General features: G+C 37.9%; 2 protein-coding genes across 2 annotated transcripts in view; both read right to left on the reverse strand.

Moving 5' to 3' along the window:
• POC1B (POC1 centriolar protein B) overlaps window positions 1-20,466 on the reverse strand; it is a 45,400-nt gene extending 24,934 nt beyond the window's left edge. The window contains exons 1-9 of the mRNA XM_084205338.1: window positions 20,348-20,466; window positions 20,022-20,106; window positions 12,006-12,177; window positions 11,053-11,232; window positions 9,663-9,770; window positions 8,690-8,805; window positions 8,194-8,327; window positions 7,373-7,441; window positions 4,261-4,413 (exon numbers count right to left, since the gene is read on the reverse strand). Of these exons, the coding sequence (XP_084061464.1) occupies window positions 4,261-4,413; window positions 7,373-7,441; window positions 8,194-8,327; window positions 8,690-8,805; window positions 9,663-9,770; window positions 11,053-11,232; window positions 12,006-12,177; window positions 20,022-20,106; window positions 20,348-20,461 (1,131 nt within the window). The 5' untranslated portion in view covers window positions 20,462-20,466. The remainder of the gene's footprint in view (window positions 1-4,260; window positions 4,414-7,372; window positions 7,442-8,193; window positions 8,328-8,689; window positions 8,806-9,662; window positions 9,771-11,052; window positions 11,233-12,005; window positions 12,178-20,021; window positions 20,107-20,347) is intronic.
• GALNT4 (polypeptide N-acetylgalactosaminyltransferase 4) lies at window positions 14,988-19,551 on the reverse strand (the record flags this gene model as incomplete). The annotated part of the gene is made up of 1 exon (XM_084205337.1): window positions 14,988-19,551. The coding sequence occupies one exon, from the start codon at window positions 19,549-19,551 to the stop codon at window positions 17,800-17,802; it is 1,752 nt and encodes a 583-aa protein (XP_084061463.1). The 3' UTR covers window positions 14,988-17,799.
• Window positions 20,467-21,697: the final 1,231 nt, after the last annotated feature.

Below are 21,697 nucleotides of genomic sequence, written 5' to 3' on the forward strand. Positions count from 1 at the left end.
GAAATCAATAAAAGCTCTTTGTGCACAAGAGATAAACTCTACACACCTTAATTTGTTCAAACCTCAAAGCTGTTTTGAAAGAAATTCATTTATTTTAAAGAAGTCTTCAGCACATGAAAGGGCAATTATATACAAACATGGCAAATTCAGAAATACAATTCTCAGCAAGTGGAATGCAGTTTTTAGTATTTTTGACTAAAATTGCATAACTGATTAAAGTACTATTTTCAAATAGCTCCACAAGGTCCTTATGTCAAACAGAGACAACAACTGGGATTTATCTCAGCTAAATTTAGACATACTGCTGGACACCTGTATTTGAGCTGGTAATCACCTAAGATTACCTCTGTGACCAACAGAAAAAAATAGGCACCTTTAGAGAACGAATAATTTATATACATTTCCAAGTTGTCTGAAAAACTAAAATTATTATAAACATTAAAATTCTACTTACTCAAATATTCAAGAATCACATTGATGATGAGTGCAGTTGGAGAACAATTATAAAGTTTTACAACTCAAGAACATGAAATTCAACACTGCATTAAAATTCAGGCTACTGCTGGGCTGAGAAGACACAACTAATGATTTTTTTGTAGAAGTTAACTGTGCCTCAAAAAAAGGTAGGTAGAGAGAAAATAAAATAGGGAAGGTATCTGAAATTTTACTGGTTCAATGTATAGCTTTGAGGAGTGAATAAGAAAAAGTAATCAGAAAAGGCAAAATACACTCAAGCCTCATCTTTCTGTCACTATCCTGAAGGCAAAACACCAGATGATACCTGCAATTCTTAATGCCCTTGTGCCAGCTGCTTTATTCAAAACAGCATTTCCAACAGGTGATGTGTGAAAACATTGCAACACTGCCTCTGATCCCAGCTGAATAAATTCTAAGCCTGCTCCATTTTTGTGTATATCATTCCCCCAGAATATAGTTCTGGAATTACAGGGACTTTGCCACACTGAGACAAGCAGGAATAGAGAAGCAATAGCTAACCAAAAGCAGTTAAAGAAAAAAATCAAGGAAAGGTGTGAAACATTAGAAATTTTTAAAAATAGGGGGCAAATTACTATCCTTTTGAGTTCTGCCCATACATCTGTTGAACTTTTTGTGTTCTAACACCTTTAATTTTATCCTAAGGCAATCCCTCTTCAGTCGTGTTGTAGAGGTGACTAAACCAGCTGAGCATAACTCAAGGCAATGTATTACAACACATCTCAAGCATTTAGATCACATTGTAGTGGCTTGTAGCAAACCTTAAGCAATCACTGATACTTTGAAAAATCCCATCTCCAAACTGCCTCTTCTGCCTGCCTGTAACTCTTGTTTATGTTGCCAAGTCTCATAGAATACTCTTACTTCTGTTTAGTTAAAATGAATTATCTTTCCCTGTTCACATAGAAACATGATGAGAAAGGAAGAAAATAAGAAAGGAAGCAGTTCTGTTTATTATCTGAGGTGTAGATGAGATAACAGGAAAAAATTGTAATTACAACTGCTATGCTGTGGTGGAATAGATCACACAGAGAGACAGGAGAATCTCCAAACCTCTTCAAGACCCCCTAACCAGACACAGCTGAACAGATGTACCACTGATAGGAAGAACAGATCATCTCTAGAAGCTCCTTCTGACAGGCCTGTGACTCCTTTCCCTTATATATTAGAAACATGATGAGCCATTGAAAGATGACGGTAGAAGTGCAGTGGAACAGCCTAATGCTAGAATGCTCTGTATTGCCTCTGCCTTAGAAAGAGGCTGGCAAGTGAAAAAAATAAAATGTTTTAACTGAAGAAGGACAAAAATACTTTTTTTGTCCTTTTCTTTTTGTACTTTTTTGTTTTTCTTTTTTTCCAGAGTACAGGACAGTGGGCCTAGACATTATGCTTTTTCTCAGTTACAAGAGGAAATAGTTAAGAAGATGGAGCACTGAAAAATTTCAAGCACAGTGCTACCTAAGAATTAGTGCATGCTAACTAAAGCACGTTACTGCTGGTAGTAACCTGATACCAGTTTTGTCTGTATAAATTATGGTTTTGTCCAGTTGATGAGGTCTATTCTTCCTCATCACAACAAAAATCCCACATTTTTTGTTGAGACAGGAGGAGCAATAAAAACAAGAAAATACAAATTGAGTGAGAAAATGTGATAATTTCACCTTAACACCATCTCAATTATTATATAATTACATCAATTCTAAAAATTAGCTGCAAAAGCGATTCTAATCACTATTACTACATTATTTAATTTACAATATGAAAATATATTATATTACAATAATGAGTTTTGTTGAAACTGCCAGACACTGTTTGGTCTCTAAGAATATAATGTATGTGATGTTTATTTGAGAGAAAGATATTCTAGTGACAATATAATGTTAATAGTAAACTAAATACAGCAACTCTTGTTAAAATCCTGAAATCAGGCCAGAAAATATAACACAAAGAGTCCAAACATTTGCTATGACAAAGCCATAAAGTTCTTTCACTAGTACAGAGCAGCCCAGGAGCCAATCAGCTGCAGCCATTAATAAATGCAGACATAAAGCTAAGTCAACTTGGTCAAAGCTAACTAATAAATAATTTCTTGACATTCAACTAGTGAATTTCCTTGATGAGCCTTTTCAGTATTGATAATGAGGCTTCCTACCTTATTTTAACTTTAGCCTGAACTCATTAATTCTTTTCCAAGCTTCTTAATTACCCAGGACCAGGAACAAGAAAAAAAAAATTGAAAAATTCATTTAGAGTATATTCACATCTTTACCAGGCATGTAAACAGCAAAGAGGTCTGGAAAAGCTGACCTGAAAAGAAGACAATGGACCTCTGCAGCTATAAGCCATTGTGTTTGTTTAGTACATGTTATAACTGAGTGCAATTTGAATGGTCTTGAAACAAAATGTTGTTCCAGCAAGACTGGCTTGAATCTGCTGGCAAATGTTGTGATTGAGTTTATTCTGGCACTGACCAACTATACTGAAGGCTGGTACCAGTAAACTGAATGAACTTCATTCATTTACCTTACAACAAATATCAAAGTCCAGCACAGAAGTTTTGTTTATGAAGCTTGCTCATTAATGAAGCTTTTGGTAAGAACAGGATGCAGTCATCCTGTTCTGACCAAAATGCTAAGCATTAGAAAGCTTCACATCTGACTTGGCAATAGAACCAGGCACTGAAGAAATCTTATATTGTCAGAGTTCTCTTCCTCCAGCAAATGTTCTCAATCTTTATACCACTCATTTGCATGTATTTGTATTGCAAACACACCCACCCACCCCAAAAAAGGCTCAATATCCCTCAATATCAATGTTTTAAAACTCTGAGCAGGAAACAAATGCCATGGCAGCAGTATCTATGTTTTCTATGTAGGCAACCAGGCAAGGGTGAATTTCTATAGTACTCTGATAGCATATTACAGCAATCAGAAAGTTCTGATTGCTGTTGTAGATTTATCTCAGGTAAGTTCTTCAACACTAGAGGAACACTGGAGACTATCAAAAAAGGAAAGAAAATATAGGTAATCACCATGCAAAGCCAGCCAGCTCTATCAGGGACTGTCACAAATAAAGTATAAACGATGGCCTCATTGAAGGCATAGCACTGTTTACCTATTGAGCATAACTTTCAGACTATCTGACAAACACAAGATTTTTCCTAATACTCACACAGAACATTTGACATCGCACTTTGATTCCCTAATTTCCAACACTTTCAATGTATGCCAGTTGATAGTTTGACAGTAAAGTAGTGCAAGAATGAAATAACAGGAAATCAGACTTCATAGTGCTGTAAAACACACTGATAGGCTAAGAAGTCTTCTAGATAGACATCAAGACCTTCTCACAACACCTGAAGGTCTTAGAAAGAGGGACAGCTTGTGACAAGGAAGTATTTGACTTTCAATAATTTCACCACTTTGTCCTCCTTATAATGATGTATTTTGATACGTATTGTAAAGCTCATGACACCTACTGCAACACTTGCAGAGTTATTTCAGAAAGCAGATTATCATGTATTTTGCTTGAATGAGATGTAGAGTATAAACACAGAAGAAGCATGAAAGTCATTTCAGCATAAACCTGCTAGCATCAGCTTGCCTAATAACCCTAATGAGGATTCATAAATTATGGCTGCTTCAAAAGTATTACACATAACAATAAAAAGCTCCCTGGTATACATAAAACACATTTAACTATAAATGTCAGACAGTGCTCACAGAAGCTTCTTGTTTCCTATATTAGACAATTTACTGCACTCACCTCAACTGAATTAAATTTTTCATCATGGAAATGAGGTGACCTTGGGTAAATATCAAGAAGATGAGGAGGATCATCAATATGTGTTCTTCTAAAATTGTGTTCAAGAACTTCTTCATAATCCAAAGTATCAAAGTTGGTTTTCCATAGTAATACCTATAAGAAATATTTAGATCAGTAACTACTTGAAGGCTATTCAGTGCTCAAAACCTAACTATTCAGTAGCCTGCTATTACTAGTAGATAACTGCATCCTAACAATACGGCAGTGATGTCTTAGTGCGATCTCTACTGCAACACACACACTTCCCCAGAGTATCTTTACTTCAAATCTAAAAGATGCGGTTCAATCTATTTAAAAAGTACCCTCTAAAACATGTCTATAATTACAAAACAAAGCAAACTCCTGTCCCACTGAACTGTCCCAAGTTACTTTTCTGCCAAATTATGGGATCATATACTATTGAATTTCTGCCCCCTATAAAGGCTTGCAGGTCTAACAAGAAAGTTACTAGGAATAAGAGAAATGAGAGATCTCTACAGAACTCTAAAACACCTGGTTCCAGTGTTTTAGCAACAGGAATCTCTTTTCTGAATTTTGTCTAATTATGTTCTAGGTAGAAACCATATATAAGTCACACAATGACCAAATGCAGAAGGTCACAGGATACAGAAGTAGTCCAAAGATATTCTATCCAGTCTTATGAGTATTCCACATAGGCTACTACTTTTCAAACAAATAGGTATAACTTTGCTCTTTAACATAAAAGGTGTTATGTTTTCCATGGCAACAGTTTAATGAAATAAATTGCAATGTGCACATACAGTCAAAAATGTGAGGAACATGACAGAACAGTACACTTTGAGATCTTCATTGTTTGAGGAAAGAAGCAAATAGAAAGAAACAAAAGTATCCACTGTTTGTTTCAAATATTTAACCTGCTTCTAAACAACTGTCAGCTGGTTCTGCACCAACCAGAAACTTGATACAAGAAGCAGAGATACCGGTTTTCCTTCTTTGATGGAAAGGTATGGAAGGATCTGTTGATTGACAATGCCTTGAAATAATATACACATGAAGGAAGCAATCTTCCATAAACTTAGAGTGTATCAGCTGCCTCCAGCGCATGCTGTGAACAGACAATATATTTTGGGTACTGCATGAGGGGTAGAAGATGATACTTTTATGGCCAGCCTCTGCTCATAAGCATGACATTACCAGCAGAACTTTTCCAACAAATACACCCTACAATTACAGTAAACCGATCATCACAGTGAGTTGAGAAGTCCTGCTGGCACACCTGAAAGAAGGCTGTGGACAGGTCAGCAAAACAGGATGTTTGAGAAATATGTGTGTATACACCAGGAGAAAACGGATACTGAAGAATAAAGGTCTTATGTTTACTACAGATAAAGACATACAACTTGGTAGTTACCCAACAGTGGTTAGCACACTTTAAAACTTAGAAAAGAAGTTGGAGCAAAGTAAGTACTCCTCTTCCACCAAAATTTTCATAAAACAAAGGGAAAAACTTCAACAAACACAGGAAGGCCTATTTTTAAGGTAATTTAAACAGTTATTAGACGACTACTTTTTAATTCAACATTGAACTAAGGAAGTGTTTCCTCATGAAACTGGATCTTCCTTCTCATATATTCAGCATGAACCCACTATATCAAACTGCTGAGGAACATAAGACATAGATTTTTACCTACTTTTTCCATGCTCTCATGCCCCAGAAGCTTTACAACGGAAAATCAGGGCAGGAAAAAGGCAATGACATGACTGCACTGAGCATACATGTCATTCAGGGGGCCCCAAGTTCAAAGAACTTTGAAGTAAGACAGGCATTGCCAAGGTGTGTTGGCATTCAATGGGGAGGCTGTATTAGGCCTAATACTGCAAGTCCTTGCCTTCATTGGAGCTTCTCAGATTAATCTTCTGTCATGTGAATACATGAACTTTTGTTCCCCTCAAGTTAAGTATAGTATACCAACAGTCATAAAACTCAAAATAAAATACTAATGGAAGGCAAGGTCAACAATTCAGAATCACATAGGACTAAGCTGCATTTTGGGACTTAAAATCTTATTTTAAACTTCAGTATAGAAAATCAAAGATCATACTAGTGGGTCAAGAAATACCTTTCCCCTATTCTCAGTTGGTTTTTGTGGGGTTTTTTCCCTGCTTGTAAAATTAATATTGGATGTTTGATAACATTTTCACTTTACCAATAGCTTCAAGTCTTGGCAGTATTTCTTACTTAACACTTTCTGATAGAAAGAAAATTTTTTTTTATTTCCCAAGATCTTCTCTGCTACTAGCTGAAATTTATTTCCAACTCCACAAAACAGAATATAGCCATGAATTATGGTAAACTCAAAAAATCTTAAGTTCAACAGCATAGCTTCATATAGCTACATTGAGCTTTTAGGTTTTTGTAACAGAAAAAAAAACATTTCATTCTGAAATGTTCATAACGAACATTTCAGACTGAAAATTTAAATCTTGTGCTACAAAATTGCTTTGTTTTTGGAAACTTTACAGACCTGATAGAGATGATTCCAAGCTTGATAGTATTTGTTCTTAATTATGAAATTTATTACAGACAATAGAGATTAATTATAAGACTTACTGTTTAACTTTTTTTTAAAATGCTCAAATGACTCTTCTTCCCTTTATAAAATCCAGTACTTTACTGTTTCACCAAAGTAAATTAGTAAAGGTAACACAAGAGGTTTTTTTCCCCAATTTTAGCTAAAGTTTTCACAGTAATACAACTTAATACCTACAATTACAGAGTAAGGACTTTAAAAGCAGTGGAAACCTAACAAAGCAGGTACAACTTAATATTAATTGCAACACAACTACTTCATCGACACTGAATTGCAACACTTTAAATATTCATAGTCAAAAAACATTCCTTTATTAAAATATGTAAAATAGATGTAGTTAGTCTTCTCCTCATCATAACATCCAATGGAAAGTCTATATAACACACAAGTAGCCAGAATGCATGTGAGTAATTAGCAAGTTATTGTGTCATACTATATTTAACTCCCATTCACTGTAACAAATATAAAGACATTTAATTTAATGAGACAATACCACAAACCTGAGCATCCACTCCACCAGAGGCAAAATTTTCACCACCTTTTGAAAAAGCCACACAAAGTACAGGTCCCTGGGAAAAAAAATAGCATACAGTAAAATTAGGCTATTACTGTAATCATGATATTTTAGTGCAGAGAAAAACACTGATGCCATTACCTAATGTAATAGATTTTTCAACAGTAATAAAATAAGGAACAATTTTACTGTGGTGAAATTTCTGCAAAACTTTATTGAAAAGTTAATATTGCACATTTTTGTAAGATGCTACATTACAAATACAACAATCTATACTAGGAAAGTAGTGGCATTATCCTTAGATTTTATACTTCAGCTTTGCAATGAAAAATTATATAATATATATTACATTACTCAAGGCAATATGTTTGAATGATTTATTATCACAAATAGAGTTTGTTTGGCATTGACAGGAAAAGGAGGAAATGTCTGCCATTCTTCACAAAAGTTATCTTCTGTAAGCTTCCCCCTCCATAGAAAACACTGTTTTTCAATAAACAATAGGACTGAAATGCCAAATAATATGATTTTGAAAATCAAGTGAATTATTAATGAATTCAGAACATGAGCTTTTACTTAACATCAAGTGTGCAATATTGACAGATAAAAAGCATGGTTACAGGTAAAAACTGATGCATTTCCTTAACCACTTCTGACTAGGTGCATTAACACACCACCTTGCTGTCCACTAAATTTCATCTGCAATTTGCAAGATAAAAGACGCAATGGCATAAATGTTACTTTCCCTTTGTAAAGATACTGAACAACCTATTAAGATCTCCAGTTAAAGAGGATTATTGTGTATACCTTGTGTCCATGAAGAGTGTAAATAAGTCTTTCTCCTAAGAGGTCCAGAATCTTAAGGGTACCGTCAGAAGAAGCAGTGATGAGGTAGTTACCAGAAGGATGGAATGATATACAATTAACCCCTGCTCTGTGAACTGATTTACAGAAGACAATATTCAAAAGCTGTAGATATCTACTAAGAGGATATGTACACTTTATTTCTTTGCTCTTTTCTACTTCCCAAAAAAACACTTAATTTAAGGGAAAAACAACAAAAGTGCTGAGGCATAGAAGACTCGTCAGAGTATTGGCTTAGTTCAGTTCTAAAAATTAAGAGAAGCAAAGAAATAAAAAGGATTCAGACTGGATTCTTGGGGTTGCTAGATTACAAAAAGATACTTACAGCATGTCAATATGACTTGTTTGTCAACTTTCCCCAGTAATGCTCTTAATGAATCACATTTAATTGCAGACAGTCCCATTGTAAAGAAAATAAAACAAACTACATTGTTTTTACCTTTGAAATGCTGCAGTAACTTGTTTGTTCGAATATCCCATAGTTTCACTGTGCTATTGGAACTTGCAGAAGCTATACATGTTCCACTTGGGTTGAAGTCCACGAAAGTTGGAAATCTAAATAAAATTAATGAAAACAGATTTATAATGCGCTCCCACAAAAATATTTAGGCATGTGTATATATATAAAGCCCATGATATAACACTAAGCTGCCACAAACTTGTGTGGAATCTACACGCATGGAAACTCAAGGCATTTCAAAAAACTGAAATAAGCAGAAGAAAACAAGACGTATGTGATAAATCATAATCTCACTTTTGTTGAAAACACAGTATAATTGATCCAAGTCAAACTTCAGAGGTTGTGCTAGAGTACAAAGTTCCTGGAAGATAGTGCTGCAAAGAGTTCAAAACAAATAAAAAAATTTTGTCTAAGAACTTACAACACTTTGGACTCCAAAAAGAATGAAGGCAGCCATGAAATCAGCAAAGCACATATACAAGATAAATATTCCACTGACTTGTTAACTAAAACTCTGGATCCAAGATGTTTAAGAAAACTGCACATAAGCAAAAGCAAGTATTTTTAAAACTTAAATAAGGTAAATCACTGAAAGTAACAAAATACTGTTTTCATCAACAGATGGAAAAGTCTTGAAGCTTTCTTCTTGTTGAAGCATGCAATATCAAATAGCATTATCAAAATTGAGGGAAAACATGAAAACATTCAAAAATCCAAGAATAATCTTACTTCTGTTTGGATTATCTCTTCATTGCTGGAAAACAGCTGTATAAGTGCAGCCAGTTAACCTCTTTAGAATAACATTATATGAATTATTTTAGTTGACATGGGTTGTAGAATTCTGATCTGTTTTCAGATTTAACATATATAGATGTTAATACCACAGAACATTAAATTAATGCCAGTAAAATTACCCTCTTACATTTCTCCTTTTTTTTCTAGTAAAACTTACCCTTCATAATCTGAGAAGGTATTAATGCAAATTTTATTTCTTGTATCCCAGATGTTAATAGATTTGTCCTCAGCACAAGATGCTATTATTCTTCCATCAGGTGAAAACCTGGAACACAAGTGTATACATTACTTAAGAACTGATACTGCCTATATTAGCATTAGAGACATAAGTAACAAAACACCAGAACCAAGGAAGCCTGTTTGAAATAAAGATGCATAGCATTTAAAGGACATTTGACCTTCTAGTATTTCCCATGGACTAATAAAACAGAAAAAAAAAGCTTCTCCCCTATTCCACTCTGGCCCATTTCACAATGAACTACAATTAAAAACAGAGCCATAAGCAAGAGGAAGAGAGGCGGTTGAGGGGAAGGTATCAGCAACCTAAGGATGTCACTACAGATGACAAAGAGATTATTATAGAAAACTGTAGGTGAAAAGACAAAGAGGACACAGTTGAATCTTGTGTTCAATGTTAACCTATATTTATGTTCTCTGAGTTCTTTCTAAACTTACAAATAGTGGACAAAGCATTCACGATTATTCCTAGACTAGCAGATCAGATTTTTAAAGAGGAAACTGACTTGTCTATAACTTCCTCGAGCATTATTATTTCACTTATTGAGCAACTGCACAATGACATTGAAAAACTGTTCAAGAACTTTCACATGTGATTTCCTAGAGCTTTCCTTTTTCTTTTCAACAATCAGATACTTTGAAACATTGCAGGGGTCTGCACTTCAGCAGTGTTCAATTCCTTTCTCAAGAGGCTTATATCTGGCCTCTCTTAGCTGCAGATTTTCCATTAATATGCAGGAAAGGAAAAAATTTTTAAAAAGACCAGCAAACAATCTTTTTTTTTCTTTGAAGAGCTATCCTGTCTTTAAAGAGTATGAATCCTAACTTGCAGTCCAAAGGCCATTTCTTTTACCTTTTCCAATTATGTAAGCTTAACTCATCTGGATTCATGACCATTCTTTAATGCCACTACTCTTCCAAGAATAGTTGATAAAACCACTACAATGCATGATAAATCTAGACATGAGTGCTGGGAAATAAGTTAATACAACAAAAAACCAAACAAAACTGGGGAAAGACAGGATGCTGACTGAAAATAAATACAGAAGACCCTATTTGTCCTTGAATGTAGTAGAATGAAGATAGCAACTGATTTAGTACGTACGCATATCAACATAGAGCAAGCTTTCATACTTCAGCTTGGCCTACACAAAACTTGTGTGCATAAAATTCCTTTATTAAAATTTAATTACTGGTGAGAGATCATTGCTTGTCATTCACAGACGTTTCTTCTCTTATTTCTACCCTGGGATATAAAATCCCCTTTGTTAGGAATTCTACTTTACCAAGAGAATAAAAACAACACTTACTTGGCACAACAAACCCAACCAGTGTGTCGGAATAGGGTAAACAAAAGGCGCTGATAGCAAACACTCCATATTTTTATTAATTTATCATTGGATGCTGAAACTACAGAGTAGCCATCATGGGAGAAGCTCACACTCCGAACAGGTGCTGTATGACCTTTCAGTACTGATGACTCTCCATGACTAGGAGGGGAAGCAAAGAAAATGAAACAAAACCCCAAATACCAAGTCACAAATCACAATTATATTAAAGAGCTTACATCCCCATAAAACTCAATGTTGGCATATTTAGAATCTTACCCAAATGAAAAAGCAATATACAGAGGCCAAATCTTAATGTCACCTTATTTTCTTAATTATTTAAATATTATTAGAATAGCATTCCTTAAATTGCGTATAACATGACCAATTTTACAGAACAGTGCAATTAAGTAGCATCACTGGCCTTCAGTCTCATTAGCATTAGTATTTGAAAGAGAATTTTTTTAATATAGTAATCTATAAAATGCTTAGAAATTCAAGTAACATCAGTCTAAAATCATACTGAATTACTCATAATTACTACTACTCAAGAACAGTCTGATAAAGCAAGTAAATTAATTTTTTTCCCAAAAAACCCTATTGTTTTTGTCATCACTTGTCTCCCCAAAATGAAGTACAGCCATGCAATCCTTATTAAAATATAATCTTTAAGCCAGAGAAATATTACGAAGCATAGTTCTACACCCATGAAATTGTGACCTCTGAGTTGTTATTTTTTTCTTTTGAAACTACATAATATTCAGAAAACAACAAAGTAATACAGTAAAGAACTGTGTTGCTTGTGGTCCCCAATCTCTGTTTCTGTCAAAGCCCAGGCATGTGGGAAGGAAAAAGAAACTTTTTTGAGTAAAGCCTCCAATATTCACACTGCACAATAACGAAACACATATCCAGCACTGCTCAGTTATACTCACATGCAAGGAATCCATAGCCTGACAGTGTGATCCTGAGAAGCTGAAGCCAGCACCTGCCCATCTGGTGAGAACTCTACACTTGTCACTGCTTCCGCGTGGCCTGAAAATCTGTAGGCTCTGCAGTGTGTCTTCAGCTTCCACAATATGAGAAACTTATCCACAGAGCAGGTAACTGCAAGAAGTGAAAGACATGAAGAGTCTGCTCACTGTTCTTAGGAAAGTCAGAGCTAACGACTATGGATTTGGATTCACCAGAGAACTTAATGGCTAGTACAGGAGGGAGGAGTTATTAGGCTTTAATGGATACTAAGCCTAGGCAGAAGCCTAGTAGAAAGCAATGCCGACACCAGGCTTTCAGAAGAACGTCACAAGACTGGGAGAAGTAAAAGATAATTCTTAACAGGTAGCTCTCCCACATACTAAGCCAACTGGCTTACAAGTACTTTGATGATAGAGCGCAAAACGTTCAAAGCCAAACATCATGCATGAATCAGTAAGCATGAATACAGTTTTGGTTCTACCAAATCCTAAGAACAATAGGGCAAATTCTTCAGTAATCTCATTTTGATCTCTGAGATAGAATTTGTTTCAAGTATCAAGTGTTGAACTCCAAAAAAACATGCCAACTTAAACTGAAGACATGACTTCTAACACTTGAGAGACGATATAGATATATGATAATTCTATAATCCTATTTAAGTACCAATTTTATAATACTCACATTTGTCTAGTTCATTCTATAATACTAACATTTGTCTAGAACATAAAGTTCTCTTTTGAACTAGACAAGTCTGAAAATAGAGCATGTTTAAGGGTGGGTTTTTTTGCAGTCACTTTATAGGTGAACTATACTATCTACAGTCAAAAAGGCAAACCTAACTTTTACCAGAGCTTGATCATTTTAAGGAAACTATAAGAAGCAAAGATAATAAGCAGTTTAATTCAACTGGTACATGTGATTTTCCTACATCCCTACCATCTTCATCTCTGCTAAATGTTAGTATATAGACATAAATAAAAACAAGGTATTCACACTCCCATCCCTGAGTTGTCAAATTCCCCAGTAGAGAAAAGAAGGGAAAGGAAAAACAGGGGCCTCCTGGAAGTTGTAAAAATATGTGAAGATGGCTTTTCTCTTCCCAGTTTCTTTCAAGCAGCAACACAGAACAAAGAAATTGAATTTCCTCATTATTGCATGTCAAGGCAAGCCTCAAACAAAATATTAGCATATTCAAATATTAAATATTAACTATTAAATTCCCTTTATGAATTTTCTACAAAGATACTGTTTTTATTCCTAAAATACTAGCTTCTGCTAAAAGACATGAGACCAGACTATCCCTATGTCCATATCAACAGGCCTATATTTGACAAAGAAATACAGGATATTTTTCCCCCACTTCAACTTTTCAAACCCCTGTTTTACAGGAGGGTCTTTCTAATTGTACTTGAAAGAATTCCATTTTCCCTTTGATTCTGAAAAGTGATCTACAGTGGAGTAAAACTAAAAGGAAAAAGTGAAATATAAGCTAAAATAGATTTTGAAGGCAGAGGGCTGGAAATGTGAAACAGACAAGACTGATGGCTTCTAAAACAAATCGTTGATGAACTACCAAATACCTGTGGTATCTTATGAATTGCATGAAGGCTGTGCAGTATCAGATTTCAGTTCTAAAAACTGAGGGAAGTATTCCTAGAAAGATGACGGCACCACTCATTCAGAGCCTGGTTTCTTGTAGCTTGCTGTCTCATAGATGGGCTGCCCCAAGGTAAATGAGACACAAGCAGTGATCTGAAGTTCTCCTTCCTGTTGGACACCCATGACCATCTTCCTTATTTTTCCTCTGGACTCCCTGCCGCCTATGCAATACTTAAATATTGGATTGGAAACAAAAAAAAAAATAGAAGGTCCACAAAAAATTTTTCAGGATCTGCCATAGCACAAATAGGCCTGTTGCTCCTCAGAGAATACATGACATAACAGAACCACATTTAGAGGTGAAAGACAATTTGCCCTTGCTATGATCAACTGAAAAATATAACTAAAAGTAGAAAGCTGAAAATTCACACTGAGCTGATTCCAATATACAGCTTACTCCAGTTTATAACCTGAGTGCCTTTTCTTCTTTAAACATCAATGCTTCTGTACACATCCACATATAGCAGACACATCACTGGATAACTTGCTTTTCTGCTGATGAGTCATTACAGAACTGAACACCAAAAAATAATGACTTGGCCTTATGCAAAGGCCAAGTTGAGAGATCTACAGCAAAGTGGTGTGTAAGCAGATACCTAAGCTTCATACATGCCATGAAAAAGATTTTATGGTATTTGCAATGAAACAAAGTTCAATTTATGAATTGTGACTATTGATGGTATACATTTTTATATATACACACACAAACATATGAACACAAGTTGCTGTAATACAGAATTACCATTTCGCTCTCATTTCCCACAATAACAAAGTGGTGACTGAGAAAGTTGTGCAAAGATCAAAAGAGACAAACTCAGACAGGCTTTAACAGCTCGATGTACATCTCTCACTGAAGCATCTCCAAAATAATTAATCACTCAGTGCAAGAATTACAGGGCAGATGGAACAGAGTGCACATGATGGGTGTGTGAATATTCAAACCCTACCACTGCCAACAAACCCCTACAGTTTATAGGAACCCTGCAACTCTCAATGATGCAGTACAACATCACAATGTAAACATATTTTGCAATGAATTACAAGATTTCCTACTTGGAGAAAATTATTATTAATTGAACCTCTGTCAAAAAAATCTGGAATTCTAAGCAGAGTGGATAAAATCTGAAGAATTTTTAATAACTACCATAAATTCAAGTTATTGGCAGTTTTTGTTGCATTCTGTATGCATGTACAAAAGAGGAAAAGAACTGAGAGGAATCAGGACACTAGCCATCATTTAATTTTCTGGATTTTATTTTTTCAAAAGAAATCCCAAAGCCCTCCACATTTATTCAGTGTAAAGTTTACATTCAATTTTTTTTTAAGTCACTTAGAATCAGTAGTTTAAAATATATACAAGCATTCACCAAATCTTCAAAGTCTAACAGAATAGAAAACTAATTAGATTTTCAGATTTTCCAGAAATCTGTACATACTGAAAAATAACTGGATAGGAGTATTGAAATGGTAAGGTGTTTCTTTTCTCCTTCTTTCTTTCTCTCTCTTTCTCTAGTCCCTCCTCCTTTCGTTCACATGTCTTTTATTCCCATTGGGAAGGTTTTTAATTTTTTTTTTTTCTTCTTTTTTTTAGGGACAGGTAATTTAATTTTTTTTAATTTTTTTTTTTTTTTTTCTCTCCAGTTTGTTTCTACATAACTCCAAAAATAGAAAGGGAGGTCATGGGTAGGAGGAAGGGTTCAGATACATAGAGAGAATAACTTTTCAAACTCAGAGGCAGATTCACTTATAATTATTGCTTAAATAGATAAGGAACACTTTGAATGTCAGGTTTAACATCAAGGTATTTCTTAATACAAAAAGCAGTTTTTGCCAAGTGCTAAAAAATTAACTGTATAAAATTGCATAGTCTGTATTCATATAATTTAATTACTTTCTTCTGAAAAAACATGCATTGCACATACTATTTATGATCTGCCACATATGAGAACCTAGGCCTTTTTCCTGTCATTTCTATTGAATGTAACAGCCTACAGAAAGTTTTTCACAAAAGCACATACTTTATATAATTTATTGCTCCAGTACATAACAACTGGCTGCCTTTTAAAATTTGGTAAATGGTTCATAACTTGCAGGTACACAAAAGAATTCATGCTGCAAAGTGGAATGCAATTTTTCAAGAATGCTTCTCTTACATAGTAAAAAGTTCCCTTTCTTTTTTTTTAACAAACAAACAAAAAAAACCACCACCAACAAAAAAACAACTTAGGGGAAAAAGTAAGACAAAAAAGGGAAAAAAAATCAAATTGCAATTAACTGCCTAAAAATAAATTAAAGTCTTAAAAGAATCCATGCCACACAGTGGCAAGCATTTTTAGCACGATTCAATGCTGCATTCCAAGCTACAAATTTTCTTCTGTTCATATTCTATGTTAACCTGCTTCCACCCAAACTTCTCAAAGCTTTCAAGTCACTACAATTTAAGAATATGTTATAACTTAGTCTTACTTTATTTTTGGCAAAACTTCAACTACATCAGGTCTCACTTGTCCCTTTTCAACCCTACCTACTAACACCTGTAGCAAATGTACATCCACTATATTCCTCAAGTATCCAGGTATCTAATGCTCACTAGCTTAAGTTTCTACTTACCAGTCCCATGTAAAGACTTACTATACTATGGCTAGAGAAGAACATTTATCACTTCAGTGAGAGCAATCAAAACAGCTGGAAAGCCCAACACACTAAGAAAAGTGTCCAACTTAAATCTTACAAAACTAAAATACAGATATTAACACAAGATTTTTTTCAAGTACACAATATAATCTATCACATCTACCATCTATAATCACTATCAAAACAGATTAGGGAGACTATTCGAGAATCAGTATTCTTCAAAAACTCATAACAGAAAAAAACCAAAACATTCTAAATAAGTAATTCTTTGAACCACCAACAAATCTTAGTTTTCTCCTTTGTCTTCTCAACCCCCCTCAGGTCAGAAGCTTCAGCTTCCCAGCCTCACACAAGGTCTCCAGTGGTATTGTTTTGACTAGAAACAAGCAGCTTATGCTGTATTATTTCAAAACTTTTCCTAGGGCTGACCCATGCCAGCTCTTGCTAAAACACAAAAAGCAAAATAAAACAGCCCAAATGTTCCTCTATGTTACCCTTCTCTACCCTGCTGACAGACCAAATGAAAAAAAAAAAAAAGAAAAAAAAACCCACCCAAACACGGTCTAGATCACATTAACTTTTGTGTCCCTAGGGTGTTGAGCTGAACATGGAAAAGCTTACACAGAGGCAATGTATACATTAAATATATAGCTAAGAAACAGCAGGAGCTAAGGCAATTTTGTGATTCCTTTCCTTCTCCACTGCCTTTAAACAAAATTCTTACTTGCAGCCATTCCTATTTCTTCAGTTTCTGGTATCACCAACATGTCCTTGGTTCCACTGCTACCACACTCTCTAAATGCACGAGACCTCCTGACTAAGCCCCATGGGGTAAGATTTTTACAATAGATACAAGACTGCAAAGCAGTGCCAAGGCCCTTCTAGTAAATAAACTTCCTATTCTTCTGTATAATATAGTACCCTTAACAGCATGTACATTCCCAGAAAAATGCAGACCATTATAAGGCTTAGATTCAACTTTCTACATCAATGTTCCTTCAATCACATGCTACTGTAGCATTACTAAGAGTGTTAGATACATATTTTATAATGTATCTGCAACGCAGTCAGCTAATACCACTGCAAGAACCTTAACTTTTACTTCTGTACCTAAAAATTTTTTGTTTACATGGAATGTTATCTCGCAGGATTATTGCATAATTTTAAGATTTAAAAAATCCTGCTTCAGTCCCCCCAGAAGCCTTTGTTTTATAATCAAGACTGAGGAAAGTAATAATGGACCAAAATTTTACAAAAATAAAAGGCATTAAATGTTCCAATGCATGTTTTAGAAACCAAACTCCCATATTTACTTTTGCTTTCCGTACAGTTCATCATAATAGACAGTTTCTCCACCACTACAGACAGATGTGAAAACATTTCAATCAAACATTGCTATCTGCTCACATGTGTAAAAAGCTTGGAGATCACAGTCCATCCGATTTATACTACCAGTAGTGATTATTTTTCAAATTTCCAAATCTGATTTTTATCTCCAGCATTACAAGTTCTCATTTGCACATCAGCATGCCCCTCAGTTGTACGATAAGCAGTAAGGCACTTCCCCGAATGAGGATGATAAATAGTCCCATCTTCTCTGAAGTGCCAGATAATAATTTCTGGAACAGGAGATCCATCTTTTGGGCAGCTCCTCATACCTATGAAGTCTTCACGCTCAGGGACTTCAGCACATAGCTCAGTTACAGAGTTAAATCTAATCTCCTGATTTGATGTATACTCAAAAAATTGGTTGCCTCCCTGACCATGACAGCCAAAGAGAGACAGGTGAGACCCAGTAGGATTATGTTCCTGTAAGACATAGTCAAGGCACTCTGAAGGTATTCCTGCGCTACGGATAGCACCATGCCAGCCAGGACGATCTTCTGGTACATGCAACTCAGCAAATACATTTTTTAAATACCAGTGAAAACTCTTGCATTTCAAACGCTCCCTAAGAATCTTTCTTTCAGAAATGTCTCCATAGTTTTCTTTCCTTGCTGAAGGATTTCTGTTGTAAAAGTGATCTTTGAACTCATCCATCCACACCTCAGCAGCACGTGCCGTGTTCTGAAGGAAATTTGGTCTAGCATAGGGCGCACGCTTTGGAAACACATGGCCCACGTGGGAGCACGGATGAATTTCCAACATCCCTCCACACTGCCAAACCCTAAATGATAACTCTAAGTTCTCCCCTCCCCAAACATCCATTCCTGTATCATAGGTTCCCAGGTACTCAAAATACTTCTTGCTGACAGCAAACAAGCCCCCAGCCATAGTTGGGGATCTGATGGGGTCGGTTTCCGACTTGCGCCTGAGACGTTCGTGTTTAGGCACCGAGTGCCACTGGAATGTCAGCCGCCAGTCAAACCCCCCAATCATGGGCTCTGCCGTCTGCATGTAGTATTCAAATGTTTTCCAGTCAATAGTGTCAATGACAGGACAAACAATAACAGTCTCATTCTCAGCAATCCTCTCGAGCAGTGGTTCCAGCCAGCCGGAAACACATTCACAGTGACAATCTAGGAATGTGAGAACATCACCGGTGGCAAAGGTAGCGCCAATCAAGCGTGCACGAACCAATCCTTCTCGTTTGTTGGTTCTTATCAAGCGAACTCTTTTCAGACTGCTTATGTATTTTTCCAGCTCAGCCTTCAAATACATTTTATCACTCAGGTCATCCACCAGTATAATTTCTTTCAGAAGCACTGAAGGTGATGTTTCAAGAACACTATGTATCGTCCGCAGCAGCGTTGACCAGGCTTCATTGTAGAATGCAATTATAACAGATGTAGTGGGCAGTCTTCTGTAGTTGTAAGATTTAGTTTTACAACCACTCAGTCGATTATCTTCAATGTGCCGGTGGAGAGAAATTTTATCACTTAAATAAATATTTATTGCATACTTCTCAATCAGCTCTTCTTCCTGTTTCTGTTCCTCAGGACTCAGCTGGGGCCGAGAGGGTTTACCCCATTCTCCTGGAGCATAAGGATCAGGTGGGGGTTTGTCATAAACTGGACGAGCCAAATCGACAGCTTTTTCTGCTCCATCAGAAAAGCGCCTCTCCCATTTCCCTTTAGTGATGCTCTTGCCGGCGAGGGAGGCACCGAAGGAAGTAACCGACAGCTCGACCACAAAGTAAGCGATCATTAAGAAGCCGAGGAACACGCAGCTTTTGCGGATCCACGTCCATCTTCTCGCCAGACGAATCCTCATCTTAGATAGTTAAAAGCAGCTCCGTGAACTCCTGCCGGCTCTCCCCACGCCCAGGGAGGATGGGACTGCAGACACTCCCAGCCTCAGGCTCGGGACGCCGGCAGAGTTTGCAGCCAGCCCTCCGAGGTGGGCCCGGTAGATTCCAGGGGGACCGCAGGGGAGAGGGGCGGCAGCGGAGGGACGGAGCAACCCCTGCCCCTCCGGCCTCGGAGCTCCCCTCAATTACTTCCTCCTCCTCCTCCTCTCTCTCCGCGGGACAAACCCCTCCTCCAGCCTTGTGGTTTGCTCAAAAAGTTGTCGCTTAAGGAAGGGGAAGAGACTCCTTAGCCCGCCCGAAGGCGCGGGAGCCCGCCCCGCCTCCGCGCCCGGACCTGCGCCCGGAACCGCGCGGCGGCTCCGGGGAGGGAAAGAGGGAGGAGGGAGCGGGCTGCCCCGCCCGGAAAGCAAACGGCGCCCGGCCCCGCACTCACCCAGCTCCGCCGCGTTCGCGTCGAAGGCGACGCCCGTCACCGCCGCCGTGTGGCCGCGGAAAGGCCGGATCAGGATGGGGTCCTCCTGGGGAGAGGGTGCGCACCGTCAGGCTGCGGGCGGGGGCGGCCGCGCTCGCCCTCCCCCGCCCCTCAGGGGCCACTAACGCCCCGCGCGCGGCGGGAGCCGCCAGTCCCGGCGTCCGGAGCGTTTCCACCAGTGGGGCCGGCGGCCGCGGCCGGGCAGCCCTCGGCACCGGGTGATACCCGCCTGCCGCGGCTCGCCTGCCCGCCGTCCTGGCTGCCGGGGGCCGAGGCCGAGCCCTTACCAGCGGGGAGGCCATGGGCGGAGCGGGGGGGAGCGGTCCGTAAGAGCTCCGCGCTCCGGGCGCGGCCTGCCGAGCCCCGGATTCATCCGCCGCGCCAAGAGCGCGGATCCCCATCCGCCCATGCGCGGCCGCGCTGCGCGGGGCGGGGCCGCACCGCGGGCCCGGTGCGCGGATCGCTCTTAAAGCCGCAGCGCCCTCGGCTGCCCCGGCTCGGCGGGGACGGAGCGGGCCGGCGTCGAAACGGGAAAGTCAAACCCTCCGAGTCTGTCCGGTGGTCGGGACACGGCGGCTTAGGGGTTGCGGGGGCTGAGCTCTCAGTGTGGGGCGCGGTTCGGCGGAGCCGCAGACATGGGTGGAATGCTCGGCTAGCGGAAGGTCTCGTCCATGTTACCTCGATTTTGTGACTTATAAATTCATGCAGGACGGCTGTGTTTAAAAACTCGGACTAGTTTTGTATTAAGCTACCTTAGGTAGTTTGGCCTCTTTTTCTTCAGTTGTTTCTTACTTTGGTCGGACTGTCTAATTTCTAAATTGGCAATCGCGTCTGTATCATAGAGTGGTGTTTTAACAGACTTTTAATGCGGTAGCAAACTACACCGACCTTAAACAAATACTAAGAAAATCGGAATGCTGCAACGTTGGTGATAGTAATGCTGAGAATGTTTATGCAGCTCCATGGAAACCTAGGTGAGGGAGCCAGCCTCGCCGGAAAAGTGCCGCTCCCATAGCTTTGCTAGTAAAAACAGGGTTTACAGCAATTAGCAAAATCGAATGGCCGTGATGTCAAAGCTGTCATTCGATACGCGAGTGTTCCTGAAGAAGTAACTCATACTGCAATTACCCTTCCTTTCTGTTTTAAATCCAGTCTGCCTTTTACTGGTTGTTCTGACATTAAACTTTTACATCTACAGAATCAGGTCAGTAATTAGGCCAGCATATAAGGATTGTCACTTATAGGACAGTTCCAAATGAATTGTGTTTAACCATGAAATGGGCATTTAAAATAATAACTTTGGAAGTGGTGAAAAAGTAGGATTATCACACGTATATAAGGAAGTGTCCATGACGATCTACTAGCAGTCCTTACATTAAGGTTATGTAGGCTGATAATTTGCCATTATGAACCCTTTTCAAAAATATAAGTGGTGGGATAGGACACATTGACTTTAACTTGGACCTAGCAAAAGCTACAGCTTTTTTGCCATTATTTGTTTTTTGTTTGGCTTATTGGTGAAGTTTTGGTTTGGTTTGGATTTTTTTCCTTCTACACAGCTCACCCTCCCATCCTTTTGTTTTAGTCCCTATGATTTAGATCACAAAGTAAAATGTAGCTTTTATAAAAGTTAGTAA

Source organism: Fringilla coelebs (assembly GCF_963513975.1).
Source record: "Fringilla coelebs genome assembly, chromosome: 5".
Lineage (NCBI taxonomy): Eukaryota > Metazoa > Chordata > Aves > Passeriformes > Fringillidae > Fringilla > Fringilla coelebs.